This window comes from Mycotypha africana (assembly GCF_025528875.1).
Source record: "Mycotypha africana strain NRRL 2978 chromosome Unknown BDF20scaffold_4, whole genome shotgun sequence".
Lineage (NCBI taxonomy): Eukaryota > Fungi > Mucoromycota > Mucoromycetes > Mucorales > Mycotyphaceae > Mycotypha > Mycotypha africana.
This window is the reverse complement of record NW_026515728.1, coordinates 1,616,679-1,629,117: the sequence shown is the minus strand read 5'-3', so window position 1 is coordinate 1,629,117 and position 12,439 is coordinate 1,616,679. Positions and strand designations below refer to the sequence as shown.

The 12,439-nt window shown below is 37.6% G+C and overlaps 3 protein-coding genes across 3 annotated transcripts; 2 read left to right on the top strand and 1 right to left on the bottom strand.

Annotated features, from left to right (window-relative positions):
- Positions 1–166: 166 nt before the first annotated feature.
- BDF20DRAFT_865656 (uncharacterized protein) lies at positions 167–1,208 on the bottom strand. Its single transcript, XM_053080807.1, has 2 exons — positions 847–1,208; positions 167–691 (listed from the first exon to the last, which is right to left on the bottom strand). The coding sequence occupies exons 1-2, from the start codon at positions 989–991 to the stop codon at positions 180–182; spliced, it is 657 nt and encodes a 218-aa protein (XP_052937442.1). The 5' UTR covers positions 992–1,208; the 3' UTR covers positions 167–179.
- Positions 1,209–2,675: 1,467 nt separating this feature from the next.
- On the top strand, positions 2,676–5,152 carry BDF20DRAFT_912411 (uncharacterized protein; the record flags this gene model as incomplete). The annotated part of the gene is made up of 3 exons (XM_053083952.1): positions 2,676–3,966; positions 4,044–4,884; positions 4,984–5,152. 3 exons carry the CDS (start codon positions 2,676–2,678, stop codon positions 5,150–5,152), a joined length of 2,301 nt encoding a protein of 766 aa, XP_052937441.1.
- A 111-nt stretch (positions 5,153–5,263) lies between these two features.
- Positions 5,264–7,696, top strand: BDF20DRAFT_458006 (uncharacterized protein). Its single transcript, XM_053075493.1, has 4 exons — positions 5,264–5,715; positions 5,840–6,112; positions 6,183–6,989; positions 7,090–7,696. Exons 1-4 carry the CDS (start codon positions 5,368–5,370, stop codon positions 7,198–7,200), a joined length of 1,539 nt encoding a protein of 512 aa, XP_052937440.1. The 5' UTR covers positions 5,264–5,367; the 3' UTR covers positions 7,201–7,696.
- The last annotated feature ends 4,743 nt before the right edge of the window (positions 7,697–12,439 follow it).

Sequence of the window (12,439 nt, the reverse complement as noted above, 5' to 3'; positions counted from 1 at the left end):
AAAAAAAAAAAAAAAAAGAGTAATACCGAAAAACCTTAATCTCTTAATGTATAGAAATCATGCAAAAAAGATGCAACAGTGATATTTAAATTTCGTTCCATAATAGAAAAGGAAAAAAATGTTGGATAAAATTAATAATGAAGGGATACTATATTACATTGATTCTTTAAGTCTCTTTCTTAAAAGAACTTGTTTAATAACTTGGAGAAACCGCCTTGTTCTTGTTGTTGCTGTTGTTGTTGTTGTTGTTGCTGCTTCTTATCATCATCACCCATACCCATCATATTCATGACAGTTTGAAGACCGCCGCTGGCGGCATCACCAGCTTGCTTAGCGAGGTATAATTTGATGGCCATTTTGACAGCGGTTTGAATAAGTTCGGACTTATCGAAACCCTTTTCTTCACCACCTTTGTTCTTGAACAATTTCATGGCCTCACCCATGGCTAAACCAACCATGGCACTGGAACCAGCGCCACCGCCAGATTGATTGTTGTTACCGGAGAACATCTTGAAAGCTTGCATAGCAGCAGCCATACCCATGTCACGGGAAGAGGTATTTTCGCTATTGCCCTTGTTGTAAACTTCATCATGAGCACGAGCGGCTTGTTGAGCATCATCTTCCTTGAGTTCCTTGTCATCATCGTCATTATCTAGGACGTTAGAAAGGATGGACTTGAAGAAACCTTCCTCTACGAGTTTAAGCAAGTGAGGTAAAGAGAGTAGTTTAGTATAACTGTTTCGCAATGATAAGTAAACGCATTATTTTGCCCTTAAAGGACATCTCTCCCTCTTCTTTTTCAGATCAAATGCACACAGACGTGAAGATTTTATCAGAGATACTTACTGTCATCATCATCATCATCGTCAGCATGTTGCTTAGCAATTTGAGCGGCTTGCTGTTGGTCAGGGTTGATTCGAGGGGCACCACCTATATGAATGGGACAAAAATATAATTGCTTAATACAACTCCTCGTCCGCATAGAGCCCATCCCACAACTTCCCCTATTTCCCTTCTTTTCTAATGAAAAATGGATTACCTTGGTACGAAGCGGCTTGACCTCCTTGATAAGAGGCGGCTTGACCACCTTGGTAAGAGTTAGCTTCGCCACCTTGTTGTTGATAAGCGTAAGACATCTTTATGATAATATATGATTTCTTAGAAACGAAAGAAAAGCAAGAAAATAAAGAAGAGGAAAAAAAAACCCACAGTAAGAGCAGCTTGTGCAATTTAAACCTTTTATATCAAGGCGCGTCATTCATTCAATGATAATTTACCTTTTTTTTTTTTTGTTTTTTTGAGGGCGTTGTTCGAATCCCATCATATGGTTTCACATTCACTAAAAATGAAACGTTGCTCAGTTGCCCTAAAAAGGTAAGCAAAGCCGAGTAAATGCATGCAACTTGATTGTGATTTATTACACTCACCAGCTATAAAATAGGTTAACTAGTAGTTGTTCAGAAACCTTATAGTATCTGAAACAAAAGAAAAAAGCGTTTGTGAAGAAGCAGTACGAATGGATGCATCTCATACTTATCAAGAAACATTTTTGCCGAACTATATAAGTAACAGTCGTCCACAAAAATAGTTTATTTTTGAAAGCCTATAAATGATCGGTTTTCTCTTTTTCTTTCTTTTTTGAAACCTCGTCGAAGCTGCAAATCTCAACAGACTTTTTAAAGTAACGAGCGTGTTACAAAATGAGGCTGGTGGGAAGGCCCTTTTCGTATTCAGAAAACGTAAGATGATGCTGACGTATGTCTTTCAGTCACTATGCAAATGTAGAGCGGTATATACATAGATACACTTTAATCAAGTGAATAGAAATATGAGGCATATGAAGAGGAAGAATAAGTTTGGAACCTGATTTGTAAGTTGTAATACATGATATTATCTTATTCGACAGAGAAAACATAAAACGAAAGAAAAATGTATTTGTTGCAGATCCTTGATTCCTTTTCAGTGATCTGCTGTGTCCATATTGACTTCTAGCCTAATTGTTTGTATTTGTCATTCTTTAGTAAAAGAAGTCAAACGCACGCATTCTTCTGTAGTTCTTATCAAGCGGGTGCGGTTAAAAGGCTTTATTTAATTCAACTGTGGCTCGTTAGTCCTGTTATGAAACGTGCTAAATTCGCAAGTGACAAAGGAAGAGACACGAAACAGAGCTATGACTTATAATTAGGCTGAGTTGTTTCTTCTGCTTCTATTTTTTTTTTTTTTTTCATTCAAACGAAATGCGCCCCCAAAAAATTAAGCAAAGACAAATTTGTCTAAATTCAAAAGAAATCACCATTGGATATGATTCCAAAATATTGTCAGTCAAATCCCACCTGTTATTTTCCCTGTCAATAAGTGAATTTTGGCTGCGCTTAGTACTATCGACAAACTACTTCAGTAGTAATTTTGTACAGGGCTATGGATTAAAACATTTTTCTATTTAATGGCCGCACCTTATTTTCAATCACATTTGTAGTTCAGGCTTCAGGGACAGGGAGCTCATGAAAGCTTGTGGTTACTCAATGTGTATAAAAGGCGGCGGGCTTTTGGGACTGTCTTATACTTAAAGGGCAAAAAAAAAAAAAAAAAAAAAAAAAAGAGTGAAGGAGTACCAACCCTTTCGCTTTCCCTTCTCTTAGGACATACCAGTAGATCGCCCTTTTGTGTCTGTGGTCATGAAGTTCACTCCTAATGTCGATAAATTTGCTGTAAAGTACGATGCAACCAAAAAAAAGCATATAACTTTTGACAATGTCGACGATCAACCAAGCGATCTGTCAAAAAAGAGATCGGCTCCGGAAGTCATAGAAGACTCGGCTACAGTCACGAAAAAGAAGGCGAAAGTGGACAAGAAGGATAAAAAAGACAAAAAAGACAAAAAAGACAAAAAGGATAGAAAAGAGAAGAAAGAGAAGAAGGAGAAGCAGCATGGTAAGAAAAACGAAAAAATCAAAGACACGGAAGGTCAGACCGTGAAGGCAGCGGATAATAGTAGTAGAGTTGCGAGAGAAACAGAACCGGCCATCCCCTCTATTGTCGCAGCGGCTCCAGCAGTCACTCAGTCCAAACCTATCCCCACACCTATTGCTGCACCTGTACCTGTATCTATTGCTGAACCGTCAGAAAGCTCACCCGTCAAAATAAGAGGTTCTAATTTCACACCAAAGAAGATAAAGACAAAAAAATGGACTCCTGCTAAACCAAAGACACAGGAAGAAATCTTGGCCAAAGTAGCAGCCATCCGTCAAAAGAAAAAGCTGAGAAAACAAGCCAAAAAAAATGTCAATGGCGAAGTCATTGCCAAACCTGACTTCCAACTTCTTCCTACTGGTGTAAAGAAAGTGATTCCTACCAAAAACCTAGGCGAATTCGTCCTTTATGCTTTATCAGAAACCACCAACTTACCTTGGTGTCAACTCATCAACAAATCTAAAATAAACCACGTTGTAATGATGTTTGCCCAAGGTTTGGATTGTACCTTTTTTGGCGTCCCGGAAGGCACTTTCAAACCTACACCTTTCATTGATCTCAGCCAACTGGATGAAAAGGAATGGATTGGAAAGGCTTCCATGCCCTTTCTGACAAAACAGAGCCAGTATATGGTCGTTAATCAGATTTCAGGCAAAAATGGTCGATTCAATTCTCCTGTAGCTGATATTTTACAGTGCGAAATGTCTTATTCTAAGAAAGAGCGACTTAAGCAGGAAGAACAAGAAAAGCTCAATACTTTTCGTAATAACATGCGTGAGTTTTATGTGCTCACTTTAGAACAAATGAAGAAGGCAGACTACCCTATTGCGCCCTTTTTGGATTCATCAGTAACATTGCCAGAAGGTTGGAAAGAGACTCGTCCTCCGGAGAAACCTAGAGAAGAAGGTCAGCCAAAGAGAATTATTGCTGTAGATTGTGAAATGGTTTTGACTGTAGCAGGGAGCTCACTTGCACGTGTCACATTGATTGATGAAGGTAAGAGAACGAATTAATTCATGGCATCCGTTGGCTGCATAATTGACTTTGAATTGTTCTATTTCTGTCTCAATTAGATGGATCAGTACTTTTGGATGAAATGGTCAAGCCTGATCAACCTATCATTGATTACCTAACACAATACTCTGGTATTACACCTGCCGATATGAAAAAAGCAACCTGCTCACATCGTCGTGCACAAAAGCATTTCCGTAAATTTGTCAACCACGACGTCATTCTCGTGGGCCACGGTTTAGAAAACGACTTGAAAGCCTTAAAAATAGCACATCCCTACTGCGTCGATACATCCTTGTTGTTTGATCATCATCGTGGCCCTCCCTATAAACCTTCGCTTCGTTTTTTGGCTCGTAGTTACCTTAAACGTCAGATTCAAGACCGTAACGATTCACATGTAGGACACGATTCAGCTGAAGATGCCCGTGCTACCTTGGATTTGTTCAAACTTAAGCTGGAACGCAAGCCTGGATATGGCCGCTTCAAGCAGACTGAATTGATTATGGATCGCTTGTTAGCATTCCGCCCAAGCCGATCGAGTGCTATTTTGGAAAGTAGTCAGAGTGAGCGTCGATCCTTTGGGGCTACCTCCTCAGCCGGAGAGTATCACCGTGTAGATACGGATGAGGAACTGGTCGAGCTTACGATGCAAAAGGTGAAAGATACCAACTTTCTCTTTACTCGTTATCAAACAGTAGACCATAATAACGATGCAGTGAAACTTAAAGAAGGAGAAGACAATTTACCTAGTGTTGTACCAAGTGCGGCGACAAAGGAACAATCTGCCGTAGCAATGAAACTGCAGAGAATGGATGATTACATTCGCCGTGTGTATAATGGGCTTCCCGAAAACTCATTTTTGATTGTAACTGGAGGTGTGTGTAATGTTCCCAAATACAAAATGTAAGTGTGATACTGTTCTACAAGGGAAGTCAAAGATGATTGTGTAAACTTCCTTCTTTTAACATTCTATTTTACTTATTTTCTTTGTGTTGTGGTTAGGCTTTTTGATAAACATAGACACTATTTAGAGAAATATGGAAATAAGAAAGTGCCAACTGCAGATATACCAACGGAAGAGCGATGGACAATGAAAGACTACGAACTGATGTGTAAATATGCTTTTCAAGCAAGAATGGCCACATCATTTTTCATGTTCAAATCAATATAGAGTCTCCTATTAATGTAAATATAATTCATTATTACCATGATTCATGCCGACCGTGCATCTGACAAAAGTACAGAAAGAAATATAATGTTGTACCTGACCTTTTTATTCTTTTTTTTTTGAGATGGCTTTTACTCTTTACCTTTCACCTTTATTTTTACTTGGCTCAAATCACTATAGCTGTCCATCCTATACTGCTTTATTCTTTATCTCTTTCAATGATGAATTGCTGGTCTCGTTTTAAGCAACACCTTTCCTTTAATTACAATTACAAAGAAGAAGACTTGTGTAATAGCAAGCTTTTTAGAATCGACACTGAACCCTTTCGTATCATGTCCGAAGAACTGGAGAAATCTCATTTTTACAATGATAGTTTAATGGGGGTAGCCGACTTTGACATTGTCAGTAGTTTAAAAGTTGGCTTAAAACCACACAATAACGATAAGTACAGTAGAATGCTCCTTCACACATGGTCTCTAAGATTGAATAAAATCGATGCTACAAATGTAAAAGTGTTATCTGTAATGCATATCCGCCTTCAAAAGATATCAAAGATCTTGCTAACTGTAAGTCTCAACCAGCCATATTGCTTATTTTAGACTTAATGCTTGCTATCTATTTGTATGTAGCCATAAAACTGAACGAAATTTGTTTTTGTTTATTTTTCTGGGGCTTGTAAATACGTATAAGCTCTCAGCCTCCTCAAACAGTATAAAAGGATATAGAAATAATGGAACTTTGAGTTCATCAGCTCACCCAATCATATCTGAATGCTTGAAGGATTGGAGTGATGGTTCAACATTCAATTTGAGCGCAATTTATAAGGATGAAACAGCACTAACAAAATTATACACGGACAAAACGTTGATAGAAGAAGACGCGTCCACAGAGTTACAAATTGTAAAGCAGCAATTTAAACATCATTATCAACAACTAAAAGATAGACAGCATGATGTTCTTAAAGTAAGTTCGAATGTGAAGAATAGCAAAACCAGCCAAATAGAACACTTACTTTTGCCTTCATGATTTACAGATGCACGGAGCGAATATATCGAAAATCAAAAGATGCATAAAGTATTTATATCAAGTTAGAAAAGACCTTTGCATACATAATTATTATATATCTAGTCAGTTCATATTGCTCCGAGATTGGATGGGTAAGATAGCAGCTACAGCCTCTACATTAACTGACGGAAAAGACGAAGCGCAGGCATTCTTGACTTTTGATAAACCGCACGATGATCACCCTGTTGGACTCCTTTTTGAAAACGACCTACAGCTGCAGCAATTGCACAGACAATGGCAACAAGCATATAGAAAAGGAATAAATTCATGCGCCAACTTTCAACGACAGGTACAAATAATTCTTACACAAAGCTTATTGAAACTAGATAGCAGTATCAGCAACAGCCGCCGCCAAGAATCACTGAAGTGTACCATATGTCTTTCTATGTACAGTGAACCCATCACGTTATCGTCTTGTCAACATACATTCTGCAGAGATTGTCTCCAACGCATGTTTTGTAGTGCATGCTATCAATACCGTCAAAAACTACTAAACCGCCTATCCATGAGACTATCGCATTATATGTATTATAACAACAACCGTACGCTATCGATGCCACTGATCAATTGCCATTGTAGCTGTATTGATACTCGAACCGGCGATATCATTCCACTTTATCAGCGAGAAAAAAATCGTACGAGGTGTCCTTTATGTCGAAGCTCTTTTAAACCAGAAGACTGTATTTTAGATACAAATCTGGCCAAATACATTCAGCGACACCATCTTCGAGAGCACGAGAACAATGACACACTGTCGTTGCAGAATAAGATGAAGGTGAACGAAAAGAAACAGGTTTAGAACAAAAAAAAAAAAAAAAAAAAAAAGATGTTTATTCGGCTTAAACAGCGAATAGTAATGATTTTCTTTTATTTAGCGAGAAACACAGTCGTTAGCAAAAGACAATAAAGAAAAAGTGGAAGCACGCAACAGCTACAATACCAACAAAGTGTCGAACCAGCTCCTGGGTGTCTTAACTCGGTATTAACGCTTCTATATCGACTGATAGCTTGGTTTTTTTCTAAATTGGAAAATTGATCATATGGATCTTGTAGCCAATCGGCCTCTTTCACTGCTTTCAATTTATTGAAAGGCAACCAATTTGCGATCGGTTAACTATTGCTATTTTAAGGAAATGAGCACATAATGTAACATTCTGAAAGCGCTCTGTGAACAAATAAATATCCATATCAGTAATAATGTATGTTAGATGTTAAATAGATAGTAAGAGATGAGATAAGCCTGATGGAAGATTGGTACATAGACTTGGCAAAATACGACGCGTTAATTTAAGCCTACTACTGCCTTATAGATTTCTACGAGAAAAGAACCAAGCTGCGTTGATAAGATAATGTCAGGTTGAAAAACAGTACTCTTGTCGTTTCCTTTTTTGATAAGTGAAAGATTAATTTCAGCTGATGGTCCAAAAGTTGTTCAAAATTTTTGAAGCCTTAAAAGCAGCATTTTTATACGATTAAACATGATTTTTTATTAAATAATTTTTAACCCAATTGGGCAAACAGATAAACTATATATCAGAAAATTGCCCTGGGCAGGTCAAAATACGTTATGGAATTAAAAAACCCTAAAAGAGGACTAGGGAAAAAAAAAAAGACAGTAGACCACAATGCAAACTGGTAAAAACGGGACAACCAAGTAATGATGGTAGTGGACGCATAGAACCAGTCTAGCAAGGGCTGTCCTAATGTTTCTGACTGGGTAGGGGGCATTTTTTGTGCTGGAGGTAATCGATTTCATAGAGTAGCATTTGAACAATTGGCCAAGATATACTCCGTTGAACTGGGCATTGGCACGCTGTTCTATGGGTCGAGTGGGGAATTGGTTCAACAAATGAGAAATGGGGTCAAAGACAGTTGTCGAAAGTTGCAGGCGGTTATGCATTTGTAGGCATTCAATGGCGTGGGCTTTAGTGAGTGTGCATAGAGGGTGGAATAGGCAACGGGCTGAGTAGTTGTTGGGAAGCCAGCCCAGTCTCCAACGAAGACAGCGACTACGCTTAATAAAGCTCATTGGGAGCCAAAGAATGGGATCAAGAGAAATGTTAGGGCGGCATTGGTTTATCAACTTTGAGTTGGGCGCTGAACGGACGGCGTCTAAGTTCTCTTGACGATATGCTTTGATGGCCTGGTGTAAAGCCTTCCTATTGTGAAACGGTGAATGACTTCTCCAAATTAAATTAGATTTTGACATTTGGGACCAAAGAGATTTGCTGGTGGCTTGAGTGACATAAGGAAGTAGGCACTTAAAGCAGGGCGTTATCAGGCAGGCTTTGGGACCGCAGTAGAAATTTCGCCTGGAGAATGTGGAGTCTTTCACGCATCTTTGGAAGCTTTAACAGATGCAGCATAATGTGCACGGATGAACGGGAAGAACCTCCAAAGATACGGCGAAGGCATTGTGTTTGTGCCTTTTCGAAGTCGATGCTATGGTTCAACTACGCATAAACAAGGATTTTTGTTACTGACATATTTAAACCCAATGGACACGAGATAATAAAGCTTATCTAAATTGCCCGGGGCAGCTCTATTTTTTGAGAATAGAGCGATGCATAGTGTTGGTCAGGGTGCCGTGGTGGGCGAAACAGTATACTATCTAAATGGGGGGGAGGGGGGAGGGGCTAAACTAATCATTATAATTGGTAGGCTAAGACTTTGGGCGCGGTTCGGGATCTTGCTTAATTAAGCCTGGGCGGGCAGCGCAATTATTCACAACTTGTTTAAACACCAACACCGACTAAGAACCACCTTGATAGCGGCATTAAAAAACCCTAGGATAGCAGAGAGAAAGGGATCAAAGCTGAAAAAATATCAACGGCGTACAGGAATCGAACCAACAATCATTGGCTTGGAAAGCCAAGGTGCTAACTACCTCCACCGGGGGCTGGGCCCCTATGGTTCAGCTACAGTAATTTCGGTTTAAATTTAGACATTTTTGTACACAAAATTGAATACAATTAGTATGGCAACAGCTAGACAATGACCAAAACGGACATTACTTATGACAACAACAACAAAAAAAGTTATGGTACTAAGTTTAAAGCAAACGTCTGCATCAGTTTAGTCTTTCCGATGCATGGTTCATTCTTATACCGCTTTACATGTAGCCAACGAAAGTGCTATTTTACGCATGTCGATGTATTCTTTTCGGCAGGTCAACAATCAAGTAGTTTTGTTTTTTAATTAAAAAAGGTAATAATTGGTAAGGTTCCTCTTATAACATTTTAGTAGATAGTGGCTTGAAAAAAGTATATTATATCAAAAAAGCTTCCAATAACGATTTTTATGAAAAAAAGGATACGTTTGTATTCTGCTTTGTAAGCGTAAAATAGAAGTATCTTGTTGGGTTTAGATAAGAGTCCGCGCAATTAGATTATTCTTAAATCAAGGCGCTCGAGCTTGAGACACTAGCTGGCAATACAAAAGCCATAGTTGACATAGGTTGGTCAAAAACCAGAGATAAAGTAGAAGAAGGGTTTTTTATATTATAGCTGCCATTTTGTTTGCTTTATGACCAATTTTAACTTTCTGGATCAGCTCCTCGATATTGTTTGAGGACAAGCTAAGATGAAAGAATTACGTTAATGATGAAACTAGATGCAAATTCCTTACAATCAACCTTGAGAAACACTCTCCATTTGTTATTCAATGGTAGGTTACTTTCTTCAAGTTATACAGATCGACATTCCAGCTATATTTTTGACTTTTGTCAACCTAGTCCAATTTGTTTGATTTTTGTTTTATACAGATTTTAATTATTCTATTTAATGTCACTACATATTCTCTTTGTCAAATGAATTTTTAGTTTTTTTCAGGGATAATGGCTATCAAGTTAACCTTTTTTTTTTGGCAAGGCTCCTCTTGATAATGTACGCTCTGAGTCAGCAGGAATATGTAACAATATTCTTTTCGATTGCATTAGTATGCTCTTTATATCGATGATATGCTGCTTTAAGCCGCATCGAAGAAGTTCGGCATTCGTTACAGTATACTATTAACTTATAGCTTTCCATTATCGGCCTTGAGAATTATCTCCTTTGATACATTGATCATTTAATATGGTTTGGTTAGTAGAGCATACAGAGTTTATGCGAAGAGATTGCTTCGTTACTATGCAACGTTCACTGCTGAAGTGAATCTACAACGGACAAGTGCACTGAAGAATTTGAGTTGAACACGTATGTCAACTATTGTGATTGAGGTTTTCTGGTGTTATATATTCCTTTTATATTGTCAGCTATACAAGCTGTAACTTGCTAGTATTCGCAGAAAAAACAAATCAGTCTGGTATTGAAGTTTAGCATTTAAACATATACCAAATTGATGCATTTATTTATTATCAGATAAAACAAAAATAGGAGCAGAGTCTTCCTCATACCCTTTCAATCTTTCCAAGATTGTAAATATCAATGTAAGGACTCTGAGACTCCATCAAAATCTAAATCATTGACTTTTTTGAAGGCATTACGTCAGCACTTCCACTTCAGTGTGTGAAATGCTTCAAGGCATTTACCTACTGAACGCCCCCCCCCGGAGTTCTATGAGTGCGAGAAGTAATGCAATAAAGTAGTTGTGCGTTGAGCTGCCATTGGTTTCAAGAAGTAAAAGCTAGAACATTCCTTATATATCAAAATCAATTGTCTTGTAGAACGCTATCCGACTTTGACTGCTTTAAAAAAGAACATTATATGAAAATTAGGGGTAGTGACTTCAGAAACAGCTGAAGTATAGGCTCAGTTGCAGAAAGGAAAAGTAGCCTATTTGAACAATCAGTCTAAAGGGCTCGATTCGAAACTATAGATAAAATGCCAATAGCGTATAATAATAATGTATTTTTCATATCTTTACTCTCAACGTTAATCCTCTATATCAATAGATATGAGTTTTAACTTCTGGATTTTGTATACTTCTGCTATTACTTCTTTGCAAATGAGGCAAATTTTCAACCTTCTTTCGAACACAATTCCTACTGTTTACACAAAATTTATTCAGTCAGGATCTTTTGTCGTTAACCTCTCGGTATTCAATGCATGCACGAGAACACCAGTTTTTGCTCAACATAAGCTTCTTGAGGTCATTGGTACCTATCTTCTTCCACTCACATATATACTTAATTTTTAAAAAAAATTAGGTTGTCATCATTTCTAATTCCCCAGATTGTACTATATGCAGCATGGGATTAGAGAAATATTACACTCGCTTTTATCAAAATTCGAATGCTGCTCTTTATAAGTTTAGTCTTGTCGATATGTAGAACACCAAAAGTCAGATTAAATGGTATGATGAAGAATATTTCAAGGACGCGTCGAAAGGTTTGCAATTAAAAGTATTCAGCTCTTTTCCTCCTCCTCCTCCTCTTCATATCTTCTTCTTCTTCTTTTCCTTCCTCTTCAGTGCTTTCGCCAATGGTCGTTCAAAGATCGTTGTACTATTGTTAAATATTATACTTATTGATACACTCTATAGACTCACTAGTTAATGAACCTCTTTTGCAAAATATATCACTACATTATTCATTGCGAGCCAGCAGCTTTTTCTCTCTTAGTTCTCTCAGTTATCTTCTTTGATACACTGTTTTAACGACAATAGTCGATGGCTACTAATAGGTAAACTTGTAATGTATATTTCGATCAATCTGTGTCTCAAAGTTCGTTTATTGGGACTTATATTGTCATTTACTTCGTTCTTGCATGTCTTCTTTTTGTTTCCGCTTAACTCTATATGCATACATATATAAATACATGTATACTTTGCTCTTCATTGTTGTATTTTGTTTCTCTGGCGTAAAGCTGGATTTGCATTTCATTTACCTATAAATCCAATGCCGCAAATAACTAATAACTGATTTGAGAAAATGAATTTTATATACTTACAAAAAACTGTTTATAAGGTTATATATGCAGACATGAAGGTACAGTAAAAGCTTTATTTTTTGACTCTCTTACTACGGCTTGAGAATAATAGAAATAGATTGTTTACGCAGGCTGCTTCATTATGGTAATCGTAATAGCACTGCTATTTTTAGCGTGCATTAATTCACAATTAAAGCAACTTCATCATTTTAATGCCTTCTCAAAGCACATCTTTGCAATCAAATAAGGGTGCTCAATGTGCAACACATGAACAAAAAAAGACTGCTAACAACGATTTATTATACTCAAGAGCCGATATGAATCGTAATGGCGTTCTTCAGCGACATACGTTGTGCAA